General features: G+C 49.6%; 7 protein-coding genes across 7 annotated transcripts; 4 read left to right on the top strand and 3 right to left on the bottom strand.

Moving 5' to 3' along the window:
- Positions 1-24: 24 nt before the first annotated feature.
- An07g05110 (uncharacterized protein) lies at positions 25-1,580 on the top strand (the record flags this gene model as incomplete). The annotated part of the gene is made up of 6 exons (XM_059748452.1): positions 25-39; positions 220-295; positions 361-477; positions 535-622; positions 681-1,283; positions 1,340-1,580. The coding sequence occupies 6 exons, from the start codon at positions 25-27 to the stop codon at positions 1,578-1,580; spliced, it is 1,140 nt and encodes a 379-aa protein (XP_059600930.1).
- Positions 1,581-3,233: 1,653 nt separating this feature from the next.
- An07g05100 (uncharacterized protein) lies at positions 3,234-6,471 on the top strand (the record flags this gene model as incomplete). The annotated part of the gene is made up of 3 exons (XM_059748451.1): positions 3,234-3,797; positions 3,859-5,482; positions 5,609-6,471. 3 exons carry the CDS (start codon positions 3,234-3,236, stop codon positions 6,469-6,471), a joined length of 3,051 nt encoding a protein of 1,016 aa, XP_059600929.1.
- A 1,036-nt stretch (positions 6,472-7,507) lies between these two features.
- Positions 7,508-11,271, bottom strand: An07g05090 (uncharacterized protein; the record flags this gene model as incomplete). The annotated part of the gene is made up of 4 exons (XM_001391555.3): positions 7,508-7,585; positions 7,639-8,070; positions 8,126-8,556; positions 8,616-11,271. The coding sequence occupies 4 exons, from the start codon at positions 11,269-11,271 to the stop codon at positions 7,508-7,510; spliced, it is 3,597 nt and encodes a 1,198-aa protein (XP_001391592.1).
- Positions 11,272-12,367: 1,096 nt separating this feature from the next.
- Positions 12,368-13,305, top strand: An07g05080 (uncharacterized protein; the record flags this gene model as incomplete). Its single annotated transcript, XM_001391554.3, has 8 exons — positions 12,368-12,415; positions 12,492-12,509; positions 12,569-12,581; positions 12,651-12,733; positions 12,804-12,916; positions 12,981-13,065; positions 13,127-13,212; positions 13,263-13,305. The coding sequence occupies 8 exons, from the start codon at positions 12,368-12,370 to the stop codon at positions 13,303-13,305; spliced, it is 489 nt and encodes a 162-aa protein (XP_001391591.1).
- Positions 13,306-13,615: 310 nt separating this feature from the next.
- Positions 13,616-13,994, bottom strand: An07g05070 (hypothetical protein; the record flags this gene model as incomplete). Its single annotated transcript, XM_059748450.1, has 2 exons — positions 13,616-13,837; positions 13,884-13,994. 2 exons carry the CDS (start codon positions 13,992-13,994, stop codon positions 13,616-13,618), a joined length of 333 nt encoding a protein of 110 aa, XP_059600928.1.
- A 37-nt stretch (positions 13,995-14,031) lies between these two features.
- An07g05060 (uncharacterized protein) lies at positions 14,032-15,420 on the top strand (the record flags this gene model as incomplete). Its single annotated transcript, XM_059748448.1, has 4 exons — positions 14,032-14,245; positions 14,335-14,403; positions 14,472-14,596; positions 14,701-15,420. The coding sequence occupies 4 exons, from the start codon at positions 14,032-14,034 to the stop codon at positions 15,418-15,420; spliced, it is 1,128 nt and encodes a 375-aa protein (XP_059600927.1).
- Positions 15,421-16,363: 943 nt separating this feature from the next.
- An07g05050 (uncharacterized protein) lies at positions 16,364-17,278 on the bottom strand (the record flags this gene model as incomplete). Its single annotated transcript, XM_001391551.3, has 1 exon — positions 16,364-17,278. One exon carries the CDS (start codon positions 17,276-17,278, stop codon positions 16,364-16,366), a length of 915 nt encoding a protein of 304 aa, XP_001391588.3.
- Between the last annotated feature and the right edge of the window lie 388 nt (positions 17,279-17,666).

Here is a 17,666-nt window from a genome sequence, read left to right as displayed (position 1 = left end):
CCATTCCTCCCCTATTAATTCATCATGTCGTTCAACGCGGTATGTTACTTCCTTCCCCTTTCTGGCCTTGTTGCTCTGAAGCCTATCCATGCTCCTTCCCCCTCCCATCCAACCCACCCCGTCCATTGTCCCCTGAACCGTGGTTTCTTTTTTCATTTTCTGTCTTCAGGCTCTCGGCCAGAGATTTGTCCACGATTAATTTCTTGCTCTAATTCCCAGATGAAGCTCCGTCGCAAGAAGAATGTCAAGAAGGGTATCCAGTTCTGCCTGATGGTCTGTGGTGCCAGCGGAACCGGTATGTGCTGCATCATACAAAACAACACCGATTGCAGAATTGACCGAATTCCCCCTTTTCGTTAGGACGTACCACCTTCGTCAACACTCTTTGTGGAAAGAAGGTCCTGGAAGGCAAGGACTGCGACGACCCGGCCAACGCTCACATTGAGGAGGGTGTCCGCATCAAGCCAGTCACAGTTGGTAAGTCACCGGAACATGGACCACCAGCATACACGCCACTAATTAAATCTCGCAAAGAGCTGGAATTGGACGACGAAGGCACCCGCATCTCCCTCACCATCGTTGATACCCCCGGTTTCGGAGACCAGATTGACAACGAAGCAAGGCACGTTGAACTTGGCCGCCTTCCCAACGCCCCCTACGTATACTGACCGTCCCAACAGCTTCGGCGAAATTGTTGGATACCTTGAGCGCCAATACGATGATATTCTTGCGGAGGAATCACGAATCAAGCGTAACCCCCGCTTCAGGGACAACCGTGTTCACGTCCTGCTCTACTTCATCACACCCACCGGCCATGGACTGCGTGAGCTGGACATCGAATTGATGAAGCGCCTTTCTCCCCGTGTCAACGTCATCCCCGTCATCGGCAAGGCCGACTCTCTTACCCCTGCCGAATTGGCCGAATCCAAGAAGCTCATCATGGAGGATATTGAGCACTACCGCATTCCCGTGTACAACTTCCCCTACGATATCGAGGAGGACGATGAGGACACCGTGGAGGAGAATGCTGAGCTTCGTGGTCTGATGCCGTTTGCCATTGTTGGCTCCGAGGACTTCGTTGAGATTGACGGCAAGAAGGTGCGGGCCAGGCAATATCCTTGGGGTGTCGTGGACGTTGAGAACCCTCGTCACTCGGACTTCTTGGCCATCCGCAGCGCTCTTCTTCACAGCCATCTCGCAGACCTTAAGGAAATTACTCACGACTTCCTCTACGAAAACTACCGTACTGAGAAGCTCAGCAAGAGTGTTGATGGTGCTACGCCGTACGTATACCCGCTTGCCATTGTTACAGTCTGCTGGAACGAAAACTGACCCCTAGCCATAGTACACAAGACTCTTCGATGAACCCAGAAGACCTAGCATCCCAGTCCGTTAGACTGAAGGAGGAGCAGCTTCGTCGCGAGGAGGAGAAGCTCCGTGAGATCGAACTCAAGGTGCAGCGCGAGATCGCTGAGAAGCGACAGGAACTGCTGGCTCGTGAGAGTCAGCTGAGGGAAATCGAGGCTCGCATGGCGCGTGAAGCAAGCCAGAGTCAGATTGATAGCATCAGCGATGCTTGAGCTCTTCCCAAACCTGTTTTCCGGAGGGAGACGGATCTTGCATGTTGACCCCGGTCGCCGTTTGTGCCTATGTAATGAGATTCGTGGCACGGCAGTTGTGACTGTCGACGGGGAAAAGATTAGTCGACCGTTTATTCACGTTAATAGCTTCTTATCCGAGAGGAGAGGGGAAAATGCAACGTTCCGTTTATCTTAACGACTGGCAGCATTCCCCCTTTGTTAACTCAGAGGGTTGCGGACAAGAGGTGATGGATTCCTGCTGCTGCTCTGCTCTTTCCCTCTCCTGATTTTGGCTTCTTCCCATGTCTTCTTTAATCTGGTCGAAAGATCTCCGAACTGTTTCGCGCTGCCCATGTTGCGAAGCTTGGGGTCAGAGATAGCATCTTTTTAATTTGCTGACAGTTGTCGCTGGACCTGCATAACCTCCTTCTCATTGCCCATCCCTTTTTATTTTCCCATTTCTGCTTTTGTCGATGAAACCTGTCCCAATCTCAAGCAGCGCAGCAAGATTCCCTCTTTTGTCGTTTCACATTCCTTGTGCTCGTGGTTCATGTCTTAATCTTATCATTATATGTCTTAGTTGAATAGTAGTATATGAGGACAAAAGATCCGAAGTTTTTCCTGGTATGTAAGTTCTGGTGGCATTTTTGCAAATGCTCCATCTCCGGTCGTGTCGACGCAGGATCAGGAACATCCCATGTAAATTCACATTCTACTAGTAATCTACAAGTTACTTCAGCGCCTATACGTATACGAGACACATCATATTGTCAGATTAGAGGCTTGACTTCATTTTTACGGAATTCAGTATAATGAGTTGCATAAGTTCATAATCATGTATTACTAATATAATCATTAGATGTCTTTCCGATGGTAAGCTCTGGTATCTAGACCGTGTTGTCAACCATCTACAAATACAATTCAACTTAAGAAGTAGTGTTAAGGGGTGTATCTAGTATAGTATTGCACTAGGACACATGAATTGGGCCTTGCCAGCTGAAGCCTCATGGTTTTGGATGCTCAGAGATACCAATGATGAACTGCTGGTTAAATATATATCCCCAGCAACAAAACAGAATTGTACTCACGAGTTTATACTAACTAGTACTACTAACCCACCTTTTAGCCAATGATGTCACAAAAAAGCAATTATCGGTTCATTTCTTGTGCTCTAGAAAGATGTGTAAGCAGTTGTAAGTCAAACTCAATGAGAAAGATCCGGAGTGGTTCTGGTGAGCCCGGTATTATAGAGACACCAAATGGGGAGAGATAAAAACAATAAATAAAGCTCTATAATCCAACAATACATCTTCTCCCTATCTGTTCACGAGGATTGAAAACAATGTCCTTAGATTAGTAATGTTGCTAGCATTGATCGGTCTCAGTGACCCCGCCATTCAGCCGCACCAGCTCAGCGCCATGCACCTTTCACCTCTGAGTTGGCGCGCCTGTAGTCCATTACCTTAGACATCCCACCCCCCCCAAGAGTGCATCTCGACCTCTTACTCCACACTGGTCACGGTGTTGAGACATATCTATTTGTCTGCTCTCTAGATAGATGCGATAGGTCGTTTCTGGTCTACTGGTTAACGCGTTGATATATGGTCCATACGAGATTCACTGAATACCGTATAAAAGACTTGAATACACACCATGTCCCTAAAACGAAACCGCAACTCTGCCTTTACCTACGAAGAGCTTCCGCTAGAATCTAAGTCTCCACATCCCACTACTCGCATGATACGCCTTCTGCCGAATGAGAACAAATATGCAGAAATAGAATGCAAACTCTTCATCTATGACTTAATGTCAGACAGCGGCGCGGATTCGCACCTCTACGAGGCACTTTCCTACGTATGGGGAAGTAACATGAGATCTCGAACCATAAAAGTGAACAATTGTGAGTTTCCCGTGACCGAGAACCTCTATCTTGCGCTGTTACGTCTCCGGAATCGGCAGCTTGAGAGAATACTGTGGGTTGATGCTATATGCATCAACCAGGATGATCTGGACGAGAAGTCCGAGCAGATCCCACTGATGCGGACTATATATGCACAAGCCCAACATGTCACTGTTTGGCTTGGAGAGGCTTATGAGGATGGCGACAAAGCGCTTGAGAAACTTCAGTCCCTGGCAGAAGGACAAGATATAGATATTGAGGGGTGCGAAAAACTATGTATGGATTTGTTTCGAAGAGCTTGGTTTCGCCGTATCTGGGTAAGATATTACTCCATATAAAGTCCACTGTCAATGGGGTGTGAACTAAAGATGTTAGTAGGTGCTTCAGGAGGTTGGTGTTGCACGATTCATTTATATTATGTGTGGCTCTGTTCAGATAAATGGACACGCCTTGTGGGAAGGCCTCAAGGGATTCGGTCTTCCTTCAAAGTATCAAGAAATGATAGGCCCAGTCGCATTTCTTATCAAGGGGGCGCTTCTTCGACCGAAGTATGAGCCTGGGTCACGAGGGACTCTTACTATTGGGGAGCTTGTTGGCATGTACTGCTACCACGATGCTACCGAGCAGCATGATAAAATTTACGCACTTTTAGGTTTAAGTGCTGACCCTATAACACCCGATCTTACGCCAAACTATGCCCTACCCTGGAACAAGGTGTTCCAGCAAGTTACCAACCACATTTTCCCAGAATGTTCTGTGGAAACTTGGCCTGGATCAGACTTAGCCATTATCAGAGGCAAAGGTTGGGCTCTAGGCCATATTTGCTCTGTACGACACGTATCAGACTTCGGCCAGCAAAAAGTGAGAGTGTACTTGAATGACACTGCCCGTTCAATGGGTTATGAGAGCGAATGGGACGTTGATTGGGAACTCCAAACTTTTGCACGATTCTTTAGCCCTGGTGATATTGTTTTTCTTCTGCAAGGGGCTTCGAGGCCAAGTATTATTAGGCTTTGCAAAGACCATTTCAGGATAATCACACCTGCTGTGACCATTTGCAAAAGACGCCATGAAGAGTCTTCGGAAGAAACAGCCAAGGGATGGAATACGCCGGGCAGATCTTCTGATATCCTACTGGCGTGGAGATTTCCGCTAAACGATGATACTGGGTTTCAGTATTGGCCTGAAAGAGAGCTCCTCGAGATGGCCCCGGGCTACCAAGAACAGTATTCGGAGGCAGAAAATAGACGAAACATTATTACCCAGATCATGACAGGTATTGTCATAGAAGCATTAGCCTTGGAGAAGTCGGAAGATGATGATATAGCGCTCTTGCTCGGTTCGAGTGGTACAGATATTCCAATTGCTTCGAAGTTGGCCAAAGCTTCTGCACAGGACATCTGGCATTCTTCGGACAGGATCTCGCAGGATTTCTTCCAGAGTGAGCAAGGTGGTCTGTTAATCTCAGAAGGAATGCTCAAAGTAGTGGCAGAGAATAATGGACCGTGTGGTTATATAATCATGGAGCTCCTTTTCCAACTTCAGGGGGCCAGTCTTCCCATCTCTGAAGAACTCTTCGAGGCAGCAGCAAGAAATTCTGGCGAGTACGGACATCAGGTCATGGTGACTCTCTATCGCCATCGTGCAGAATCCTTTCCAATCTCCGAAGAGATCGTCAAAGCAGCGGCAGGAAATACAGGAAAAGGGGGAGCTAAGATATTGAAGACCCTCTTCAAAGCACAAGGGAAAGCTATTCCAATCTCTGAAGAAGTGATCAAAGTGGCAGCAGGAAATACAGGGATCTGTGGACCCGAGATTTTCAAACTCATCGTCCAGCATCGAGGCAAAGATCTTCTGGTCTCAGATGAAGTGTACAAGACAGCAATGGCGAATGCTGAAAGGGGATATGAACATATAAAATACCTCTTTAAATATTGGGAGAAAACGGTTCCAATCTCCGAGGAACTTGTTAAGGCAGCAGCAGGAACTAAGGTCTGGGGAGGTAAGATTCTGGAATTATTCATTCAGCAAGGAGAGAAAAGCCTTCCGATATCTAAGGAAGTGATAAAAATAGCAGCAAGAAATTGGGATGGATATCTGATTCTGGAACTACTCTATCAGCATGCAGAGGAAAGCCTTCCAATCTCTGAAGATGTAGTTGAGGCAGCAGCAGGGAATGAGTTTGATGGAGATAGAATCCTGAAATTACTCTCTCAGCACGCAGATAAAAGGCTTCCGATCTCCGAGGAAGTGATGAAGGCAGCGGCAGGAAGTTTCTCTGGATCTAACGTACTAGAATTTCTCTCTCAGCATGCAGATCAAAGGCTTCCGATCTCTGAGGAAGTGATCGAGACAGCGGCAGGAAGTTGCTCTGGATACAAGAAATTGGAGTTACTCTATCAGCATGCAGACGAAAGCCTCCCAATATCTGAAGAAGTTGTAAAAGCAGCAGCAGGGAATGAGGACTCTGGAAATAAAATACTGGAGTTACTCTATCAGCATGCAGACGGAAACCTTTCAATATCTGAGGAAGCTGTAAAGGTAGCAGCAGGAAATAAGGACTCTGGATATAAGATATTGGAGTTACTCTATCAGCATGCAGACGGAAGCCTTCCAATATCTGAGGAAGTTGTAAAGGCAGCAGCAGGAAATGCGTACTCTGGTGATAGGATTATGGAGTTACTATTCCAACAAGAAGGAGAAAGACTTCCAGTGACTGAAGAAGTGGTCAAGACAGCAGCAGGGAACGTGTATCTGGGAGTTAGAATAATGGAATATCTCCTGCAACAGAAAGGGAGAAGCGGACTTCCAGTGACTGAGGAAGTACTTAAAGCAGCAGCGACGAATGCCAAATGCGGAGAAAAGATTATGGATATCTTGTACGAGAAAAGGAACTTTCGAATGACAGTTTTTGAAAGTTCAGAGAGTTCAGAGAGTTCAGAAAGATCGGAAAGTTCGCTGTCATCGGATGGATCTGACGAAGGAGACTAGACCGAAAAGAATCGTATAACAATCGACACATGCTAGTCGTTGGAGCCTTCAGTGGCCGTAATGGTATAAAGTCATCAGAAAGGCCCTGTTGTTTGTTCAGGACGAGATAAGTGGCCCTCTTTATAAGGAGTCAAGAAGACTTATTATGTGGGTAGAAGGAATACCCGTAGATCCTAGAGGCGTCCAGGTTGAAGGATGTAAAAGCCACAATGAATCAGGCTGTAAATATCTGCATGTATCGAGGCTATGGAACTGTATACAGAATTTTTCTATTCATTGGGAATTGATCCTATGGAGTTAGCAAGCCTTGGTACTACCAAGATAAGACGTCGTACTACCTACCTACTTGAGTGCTCTAGATACGAGCACAAACATAGTATCTGCACAGGGGAATAGATACCATCTAAACACAAATAACCCAAAACAAGTGTCCCGCTAAGTGTTTTCGAATTTCGCCATTCTCCAGGGATCACATGGATGGACTCTGGGCATAAGTGATAGTATCTATAGAGGAACGCATATACTTCTATTGGATTGCTCGGTCAAAGTGGCCATGTGACCGGGTCCCTGAGTGCCAGATATGACTCAGGTGACTGTGTACCAAAGCGCAGGAGCAAAACCGACTATTAAGTGACTAGCTAGTTGACCCCGTGATGGGTGAGAGGTGACATTCCAGGCTGGACCCATCGCTAGTTAGGTAGTCACAGAACTCTAGCAAGCATGTGGAAAATAAGAGTTGGATAAGCATGTGGTATTGATGCGCTTCATTGTACAAAGATAATTTGATCAAGCTGATCTGATGGTGACAGATCGAAGTGACAACATGGAGGTATTATAAGAAGGAGATCCTCGGAACAGCTCAAGAAAGTAAAAGTGGCCGCAAAGGTCAGCGAAAACTGAGCTTCAAAGAAAAAAAAGGATGCAGTGGATATATGCGCTTTGCGACCATCATAGGGCCGTTCTAAAGTGCAGTCAAAAGCAGTCAAGGTGCATGAGTTATTTCTCGTATTCCCTCCCTCTTCTTATATCAGCGGGCCTAGTGTTGCGGCTTGTTCCAGAAATCCAAGCTGGCTACCACGTCCTCGCCCGATTCATCTTCGTAGGCATACAGAATCTGAATAGTGGTTAGTGCTGCATGTAGACATAACGTTAATGGAGACGGCTTACCTCTCGTGTGGAAGAATGCAACATGCGGATGTTCTTTCCGGTCATGATATGGACCAATTCACTCGTCTCAATGTGCCGGATCTCAATGAAATTTGGTTCGAAAGCAAGAATGTAAGGGTACGAGAGGGCGAAAGCGTTAGGATTACCTTCCCATGAAATCTTCCAGTCTGGGCGTGCGCGCCAACCATTGCGGTTGACAAAGAAAGAAAAGTCACTGTAGTTGAGCAGGAACTCTCCATTCATACGCTCGATATGGATCGGCTTGACGTTCTCCTTGCGTGCAACGAAGTCGAGCGAGGTGTCGGCCTGATCCAGAAGTGACTGAGTCTCAGTTGTTTCCAGACTCACAACTTCGAAACCACGTGCACAGCCAACGCAAAGGGTGGAACGGAGGAAATGTATCGACGACGATTCGGCGGGGATGTAGAATTCCTGCTCTGGCTGTTAAAATGCTACTCACGAGGACAGATATAGAAAGTAGACGCACCTTGAAGAGCTTCAGGCTGTCCTGGCCGCTCTGGAACATCTTGCTGACCGCAGACTTCTTCTTGCCTTTCGCCAAATTATCCATAGGCTCGTAGACCTTGATCGTTGTGGACAGAGCCGAAGTCTTGACGGAGCACACCAAATGACGACCCAGTCCAATACCTGCCTTGAAGAAGTTGGCATGTCCCTGGATCTTTTTGGGACGCTTTGCGACTGTGTTCTGACTTTCGCTAATTTCCAAGGCCTCCATTGGGTAGGATGAGAGCGTCTTATTCGACAGGACCAAGAGTAGTTGATACTCTTCCAAGGTGTCCATTTGCGTAACCTGGCTCACGTCAAGAACTCGTCTAGGCCTAGCCGATTTATCCTTAGGCCAACGCTCAGACAAGTAAATGCCGCTGTCCGTACCATAGACGAGCTTCCTGCCACCGTCTACCAGAAAGACCATTAGCAAATATATCGGCAGTTATGAGGGCAGAGTAATAACATACCAACCGGAACAAGGCAATTCACCCGGTTGACAGAGGTAAAGAACTTCTCGCAAAGGACAGTCTTATTATAGAAGTTGCTGTTCCGCTCCCTAAGTTTCCGTTGTTGCTCTTCCACCATCTCGATGAATTTCCTTCTTTGCGTAGGAGAAGTGGCGTACAGAGTCTGCTCATATCCCCCCTTACCAAGATGCCTGAAAGTGATGGGAAGGCCATCTTTAGTCGTGGGCGGGTTTGCAGCAGCCTTGTTGGAGAGCAGACTAGAGGAGGGCCTCTTAGCGACACCAACCCTAGGGATCACCTCGTCCATTTGAGCAATGACCAGAAGCTCGAGAGGGATGGGCTTCCGATAAACTCGGTACTCTTCTCGCTTGTTCACGATCTTGATTCTCACCAGGAGAACCGCATGATCGAAAAGGTATGCAGTAACTTCAGAACTGTCAGTTGGCGTTTTCTTGAAAGCCATCTTCGTCAGCATCTGACGGTTCTCTTCCGTCAGCTTCAGATCGACATATTCGCCCGGGGGAAACTTCAAGGCTGAATTGAGCTGCACAAGATTGAAGTGGTTCTCAGCCCTTCCACTCTCAGCATTGACGCGGGACAGGAAATCTTTGATGAGCTTGATAGCCTTGGGAATGTCTTGCTTGTCAGGATTATCGTCCGCCGTGTTCTTGGCAACCTGCTCCAGAAGCAAGGGGTACCTTGCCAGACGAGTGGTGGGCTTGGTCAGGTAACCGTTCAATTCCAGCTTCCGTGACTCTTTGAGACGTTCTGTTTCCTCAACGAACCTCGCAAAAGCCGGGTTTGATGCCTTTTCTTTCTCGAACTCGTACTTTCCGTAGAGCTGATTTGCACCGTACTTGATGAATGGATCAAAGCGTGGCACGTGTTGCAGGAAGATATCGCCGACTGTCTTAACGACGTGATTCTCCTTCTGGCGTGCGTTCAGAGCCTCACATAGTCCGCCGTTGACCTTCAAGACTTCCAAGCAGTTTCCGAATACCGTGCGAATGAACTTCTCCCGTCGATGCTCAGGAATTGGCGAAAGATTAGCATTGCCTGCCGAACGCAGTGGCCTCATCCAGAAGTCTCGTAGATACTCGAGGTCCTTGACGAAGTCGCGCTCGGTGTACATAATCTCGAAAATGATCTCCTGGCGTTTCTTCTCGCGGTCGTCAATGCCATCAGAAATCTCCTTAGGGACCATATTAATCCACAACTTCTGGTTATCATTATCATCATCGTCTCCGTGCAAACTGCCCTTGGAGGCAGACGAACGGAGTCCCGGTTGTGGCTTGAGGTTCAATCTAGCTTGCTGTTCTAGCCTCCTAGGACAGGCAATCGAGTAGCATAAGCTGTCGCGAGTGCAAGTCGGCGAGTAGCATTCAGTCAATAGCGTGAACACTCCATTTACCTCCGAACTGGGCGCTTCCTCCCCCATGGTTTCTTTGAACTGGTAAAGCTCACCGGGAGCATCTCGCAGACGGTGGTCATATGTCACATCGTGGAAGAACTTCTGCGCATCCAAAGCGCGTCCCAGCAGCAGAGCCAAATTGCGATCCATAGTCTTGATGATGTAGGCGATCAAATCGACCGCCTCTGCACCGGAGAACGCATTCTGATACGACAATCCGTTCTTTTGCCGTTCAGCGAGCGTAATCCTCTCACGGAAGACATCGGCCACTTTCGAAAGCAGGGCTGGGTAAACTAGCGGTACCTTACTCCGACGGGAATTGCTTGGGACAAGAGTCGACGTGTTACTAGGTTTCGGAGCAATTTGACTTTGCATGCTCATAGTACGATCCGGAACAACAGTGGATGCCATGGACATGGTGCGGGAGTTCATGGAACCATCGCTAGGGGGACGAGACTTTCCGTTGACCTCATACGCATTAATCACGTCCGCTGGATACGAAGCTTCCGGGGGTGGGCTAGGGCCGGAAGGCTGTCGCCTGGGAGGAATGACCCGTCCAGTTTGTGTTGTATGAGCGTGGTCGCGGTCAGTGGAGTAAGTGGTCAATGACATGGAGCGCTCGTTCTGATTCCTCTCCGGAACCACACGTCCCTGAGGTGTCATAGGGGCGGCGCCTGGATTATAGGGCTGTTGACGGGAATAGGTTGCCGAGGTGTGGTTGAAGCCACTGGATGGTGGCTGATATATCGGTGGCCCTCCCAATCTTGCCATTGACCTTGATCTGTAAGCGTCGGAGTTGAGGGCCGGGTGGGGCACTTGTCGAGCATAACCCTTTGCATCCGGATATTGTGGCCCATGGTTCGGCCTCGAATCAAGCCTCTGCGGCTGAGGGTAAGCAGAGCGCCCGGGATAGGGTCGGGGAGGATTCTGGGAAGGGTGCTGGGAGGTCATTGTAGCTGCGCTTCCGCCGTACGGTTGATAATAACCGTTGGGGGTGCCCGGGGGGTATCCATTCTGCATCTGGCGCGCGGGTGGTGGCGGACCCCTCTGCATTTGCGGATGGGGCACGTGTGAAGACATGGTATGGGCCCGATCTTGAGAGAACTGGGGAGTCTGGGAGGTCATCGTCTGCGAGCGTCCCGGTGCTCCGCCGAAAATCTCGGAAAATGCAGCATCACGTTGAAAAGCGGAGGGATGCCCGTAAGGCCGGTAGTTCCGGCCTTGCTGACCCCCTAAATCGGCCATGGTGTGTATGTAGCCCCCTCTTTACTCCTCACTCTGGGGATACTTCGGCGAAAGGTGGCAAGAAGATGGATCACACGAGGCGAGAGGCGGGTGAGGTAAAGGTGGGAAGAAGGGAGGGTATCGAATCCGGTCGTAGAGAGCGTGCAGAGCGTCGCGAGGAGATCGTTTCGAATCGTGGAGTAAGGAGAAGGAGGAGAGCGCGGGTGGGAAAAAAGAAAATGAGATACTCCACGGGGCGATAATTTATAAGCGGAATCAAGAGTAAAATAAGACAAGAATAAAATTCGAATAGGAGAAGAAAAGCCTCTACACACAAAAGCCCCCTCAATATATCATGCCTTTTGGTGTTCAGGTGTTGGTGCGATTTGAAAGCCTGGAGAGGGTGTCGAGACCGCGTGGTGTGTTAACGATCCAAGTGCGCTAGGAGCCTTGAGCGCAACGGCAAGCCAGGGCCCCTGCAAGTTCATAACCTCAGCATGCTCCCTCGGGCGGGATCGCTCGATCGAGACTGGGGGGTGGCGTGCCTGGGGAAGAGGGAGAGGAAAGAATCTGAGGGGGTAAGGCCAGGCAAGATGGGTGGAGGGAGGAGGGGGGAGGGGGAGGGAAAGTGTTTTAAGGTTATAGAGGGAGGGAGAGAGTGAAGTAGAGAGTGGGGAGAGGGAGGGAGGCAGTAGTGGATAGTAGGAGAAGTAGGCAGGTGTCAGTTATTATGATTGCCAGGGAAGTTGGTGAAGAATGGGACCGGCGGCCGTGTAGGAGAAGGAAGAGCACGGGGGTTGTTGGGTCGAACAGGCACATGTCACTCCTAACCCGGATAGGCCACTTCTCCTATACGGTGGCCCGGGCGGACAACTTCGGTCAACCTCGCATTCCGCCGACCTGCCAAGCTATCGTGTCTATCCAGCTGGCTGCTTCCGACGGACGTCTGGAGACGATACTGTTCGGATTTCTTCTGCTTTAGCCAAGGATTCGTTTCACCTGTCCAGGCTCTTACTTGTCCGCTTCTTTGTTTTTCTTTCCTCCTCTTCTTCCCCCCCCTTCCCTTGCTCTCTCTCTCTCTCCTGATCCTCGTGCTTCCTGGGTGGATACGGTCATCATGGCGGACAGCGAATTCTCCCCCAAGTTCGCTCCGTTCTTTTCCTTCGTACGTTGCTCCTTTATTATACCTCTTCGCAGAAGTTATGACGCGACGAATATCATTTGCTAACTCACCAAAACAGGCAGGTATTGCGGCAGCTGTGAGTATCAACTACACGCCACCCGTTCCGATCACCGCACGCTAACCACCTCTCCAAAGATGATCTTCGGATGTATGTCGACTCGCAAAGCTGGAGGTATTGATTAATTGTTACGAGAACATCTCAGCTCACTTCATTTAGCAATGGGAGCCGCATATGGAACGGCGAAGTCAGGAATTGGTATCTCCGGAGTGGGAACCTTCAGGCCGGACCTGATCATGAAGGTATATTAGACCTGTTTTAGCTTTGTGTCGCGTTTTATCGCATTATATTTGCTTGTGCTAACCTGTGCAGTCCTTAATTCCGGTTGTCATGTCCGGTATTATTGCAGTTTACGGCCTCGTCATCTCGGTCCTCATTGCCGGTGACATGGATCCTCCCCCGAACAAGCATATGAGCCTTTACACGTACGTTTCCCGATATTCCGCCTCAGCTCATAAATAAAGTTGTCTGATGATATTGTTTTGAAAGTGGCTTCATGCACCTTGCTGCGGGGTTGTCGGTTGGCCTCGCAGGCGTGGCTGCCGGTTATACTATTGGAGTTGTCGGAGATGCGGTAAGCAGTCATTGCGAGGAATCTCTGGATGGGAGTGCACAGCTGCTAATGATGGATACAGGGTGTTCGTGCGTACATGCAGCAATCTCGAGTTTATGTCGGTATGATTCTTATCTTGATTTTTGGCGAGGTTCTTGGTCTCTACGGGTATGTGCACATCCACTACAGCAGACAAGATTTCATACTTACTCCCATAGATTGATTGTTGGCTTGATTCTCAACTCCAAAAGCTCTGGCTGAGCGGGTTCTGCATGTTGCGCTTGGTGTTCCCGGTTCTTGGCCACTCACGTCCACCAGGGGACGTATTTTGTCTCCTATAGAAACTTTACTGCTGTACAGATGAGTGCAGAGATTGCGATCAAGGAGAGGCAGTTCTGTTTATTGTCCAGGGACCAATCAGTCGTTGGCGCTGACACTGGTATTGATGCCTTTCGTCCGGGGAGGTCTGGTGTCTTGTACTAGTACATTGCTGGAGTGTCGAAATAGCATATACGTTATCTGAAATGTCATTACCTATCTCTCTCTTTCTATTGCAGGAACTAGATCATTTTTAAGTTATCAAAAGAAGATCGCAACCGCCGAGCAGCGGGGTGATGGCTAATGACCGGCAGCGGACTCGAACACACAGGCCAGTGGCTGCCCCGCCGGCCGGTAACGTCAGAGTCTCTTCTTTCCCGTAGCGCCGCCGGCTGGATGAGAACCAGACCGGCCTCATCAAAGCTCTTCCATCCCGCAAAATCCTCTTGCGAATCCCCGCGCCGTTGCTGTTCCCCTGATCAATCTCTATGTGCGATAATAACTCGCCTGCATTTCTCTACCAGCTTTAAGGGACCCGGTACTCGCCCAATTGCTACCCCAGCGACTCCTTGTTTTTCTCCCCACACCTTCCCCCTCTCCCCGCGGTCCTCCGCGACAGGATCCCTTGCCATTTTCCTGGGTCACCAAACCGATCGATGCGCTAACGACATGCAAAGATTCTCAGTCCCAACTAGCCAGTTCAAGATGGGGTCGGAAGATATCCACGAGAGGGAAAAGGAGATAGTGGCTTCTGTCCGACCGCCTCATCAGCGTCGACTGAGTCCGTTCGTCATCGCTGGTCGTGCTGAAGAGAAACAGCTGGGGATATCAACTCGTCGGTTGAATGTCAATGACTTCGCACTGTTGAAGACACTGGGCACAGGTAAGCTTAGCTTCGTCGCTTGCGCAACCTAGCCAGTGTCTGACGGCGGCGATTCTTGTGCCCAGGCACATTCGCTCGGGTGTGGTTAGTGAAGTTAAACGACGAAAGGCAACGCAAGAACAGGGTCTACGCGCTGAAGATACTCCGAAAGGCAGATGGTATGTGATTGTGACTATTCCTGTAGCAGCAGCACCTGGCTAACTGTTCGTGTTCCATAATATGACAGTGATCAAGCTGAAGCAAGTCGAGCATGTCCGCAACGAACGGAAGACTCTCGCGGATGTTTCCGGTCATCCTTTCATCACGACGTTGATTGCCTCCTTCTCCGATGACCAGAATTTATACATGCTGGTACGAAGCCTAGACCCATCAGTGTTCTGCCACGCGCAACCAATCCTCATTCCGCGTAGTGAAACCCGTGGCATTATCGCGATGGAAGACTAATGTCGTCATAGTTGGACTATTGCCCTGGAGGCGAGATATTTAGCTACCTACGACGTGCACGACGCTTTAACGAGAACACATCCAAGTTCTACGCAGCCGAGATAGCGTTAACTATCGAGTTTCTTCATGACGTGGAGGGGGTTGTTTATCGAGATCTCAAGCCGGAAAACATCCTGCTTGACGCCGAGGGTCACATCAAACTGGTTGACTTTGGGTTCGCAAAACAGGTTGGCGACCATGAGACCTATACGCTCTGTGGAACCCCCGAGTATCTCGCCCCAGAAGTCATTCATAACAGCGGCCACGGCCTTGCTGTAGACTGGTGGGCTCTTGGTATCCTAATTTACGAGTTCCTTGTGGGACAGCCGCCATTCTGGGACCAAAACCCGATGCGCATCTACGAGCAGATCGTCGAGGGTCATATACGGTATCCTCAGAACATGTCGCCTGCAGCCCAGAACATCATATCTTTGCTATGCAAGACCAACCCAACTGAGCGTTTGGGTTACATCTCCGGGGGTTCAGCTCGAGTCAAAACGCATCCCTTTTTCGAAGACATCAACTGGGATGACCTGTTCTACCGCCGCATCAAGGGACCCATCATCCCTCGAGTCGATCATCCCGCGGACACCGGAAATTTCGAAGAATATCCCGATCCAGATGTGAAGAACCAGAGCCTTTACACCGATGATTTGAGAGACAAATATGAGGCACTCTTTGCTGATTTCTGATCGAATAGCCGCTGTTGATTGCTTTTACGTCAGGTCATTCTCTGTCGTCCCGGCGACGACCGCTCATGCGTTCCAAGCGCAACCGCTAGTGACTTCTACCAAGTACATCCTTCACCCTACCATGACAGGCTTCTGAAGCCATTCATGGTAACAGACTTGCTTGGACCGCAAGGTAATCCCGCCATGTCTTGCAGCGTTTACGGCACTTGTCTTGGTCTCTATCGAAGGGCTCTTGACGCCCCACTCTACCATCAACTGCGTGTTGTCACGCACCGAAATCTTGCGTAATGTCTCGCTACATTGCTTCTGCCATAACCGATGTGGCTCTTCGACATGAAGTGGGTTACAAATCCCGACCGGACACGGACTCTTGAGCACGCTATCACCAGTGACTTCACACCTCTCGGATCCTATAACGAGCCTTGTTATCGATCAGTACTTCATTGTATCTCATCTTCTAAGCATGACGTGCTTCTTATTACTTTCCTTCCTATTCTTGAGCGTTCCAGATTGGCGAGCCGGCCACTCACACCCAGAGAGAGCGCGGGGATTCATCGAACACAAGCCAGCTACTCACAGCACTCTCAAGAGGATCTGCTGATTTATATATGTCCCGCCATTTTCTCCTACTCTATCATTGGATAATTCAGGTGATTCTTCCAGTCACGATAATGAGTAACGAGTGTTTGAATTCTTGCACATGCTTTTTGTCAACCTTTAATGGGTCCTGGGGGATGCCTTTAAATCATGGGGAAGGGGACCCATTTCATAATACTTTACTTCTGTACTTTGGTTCTGGAGGACACTGCGAGATATACAATTGGATACATAGTACAATCTTGCCTACTACAACCTTGAATAAAACAACTTTATGATCAAACATATAACCCCCCATCCCCCCAAACACATCACATCACATCACATCACTATCAATAAGTAATATCTACTTCCTCCCCGTCCCATTAACCAACCCCACCCCCCTTCCCATCCCCTCCGCCACAGTGACCCCCTCCCTAACCGCCCTCCCGACCAACCCCCTAAACCCTCCCTCCTCCAACACACAAAGTCCCCCCATAGTACACCCCCCCGGCGAAGTCCCCCTCTCCTTCAGCAACGCCGGATGCTCCCCACCAAGCAACAAATCCCCCGTGCCCCTCAACACCTGCGCAACCGTCATCCGCGCCTCCTCCCTCCCTAACCCCATCGCGACGCCCCCATCCACCAACGCCTCCACAAACACCGCTATGAACGCAGGCGTGGACCCCCCAAGCACCGTAAACGTATCCATCTGATCAGCCCTAACCTGCACCGTGCGTCCTATCCTACTGAAAATCCCCTCCGTCAGGGAAATCAACGCTTGCGGCACACGAGTCCTAGCACTCAATTGCACCTCTTCAGAGGGAAGCTCGATGGCCGTGATAGACTGGGAGATAGTGGCGCAGATATTGGGCAGCGCGCGGAGGATGTACAAGATAGATTCTTGGGGAGGGGAGAGGAGCTCGCGCAGGGAAGAGACGGTCCAGCCGGCGGCGATGCTGATGAGGAGTTTTGGGGATGAGGTGGGTGGAGGACTGCAGAGGGCGGATCTGGTGGAGGGGTCGCTGAGGAGGGAGGGGATATCGGTGGGATCGCAGGCGAGGATTATGGTGGAGGCGGAGGTGATGGCAGCGTGGTTGTGGGTGGAGGAGTGGATGGTTAGGGATGAGGTGGTGAGATGGGATTGGAATTGGGATTGGAGGGTGGTGAGGGAGGAGGTGCTGCGGACGGTGGCGCTGAAGTGCGTTGGGAGGGGGGTGTTGGTGGTGGATTCTGTAGTGGTGGTGGTGTTTAACAGGCCGTTGAGGATGGCGATGCCCATTTTTCCTGTGGTTGGTTCGTCAATTGGATTGATGGATGGGTGTGTATGCAGGGTTAGGGAATGGATGTACCGCAGCCGAGAATGGCGAGGGTGTTTTCTGGTGTAGACATGGTGGTTGTGGTTGTGGTTGTTGGTTCGATTCGGTGGGATAGATGGATGTATTGCAGGTAGATGGCAGTGTGTATGTGTGATGTTTGAGAGGTAATAAGTGTCACGAGAGATAATTGAGGTTACTTGATCGCGCTGAAGGAAAAAGAAACACAAGACGTGGGAAATTGACTGAACGAAGGCATGACAGCACCCCTCATCACTACCCCTCATTGCATCAATGACTCCAAAGTGTGAACGAAGTATATCCAGCTCCACCCGGATATCTGTGGGTCGCACT

Source organism: Aspergillus niger, assembly GCF_000002855.4.
Source record: "Aspergillus niger supercontig An07".
NCBI lineage: Eukaryota > Fungi > Ascomycota > Eurotiomycetes > Eurotiales > Aspergillaceae > Aspergillus > Aspergillus niger.
The sequence above is the reverse complement of the archived record's forward strand: the minus strand, read 5'-3'. Positions and strand labels throughout refer to the sequence as shown.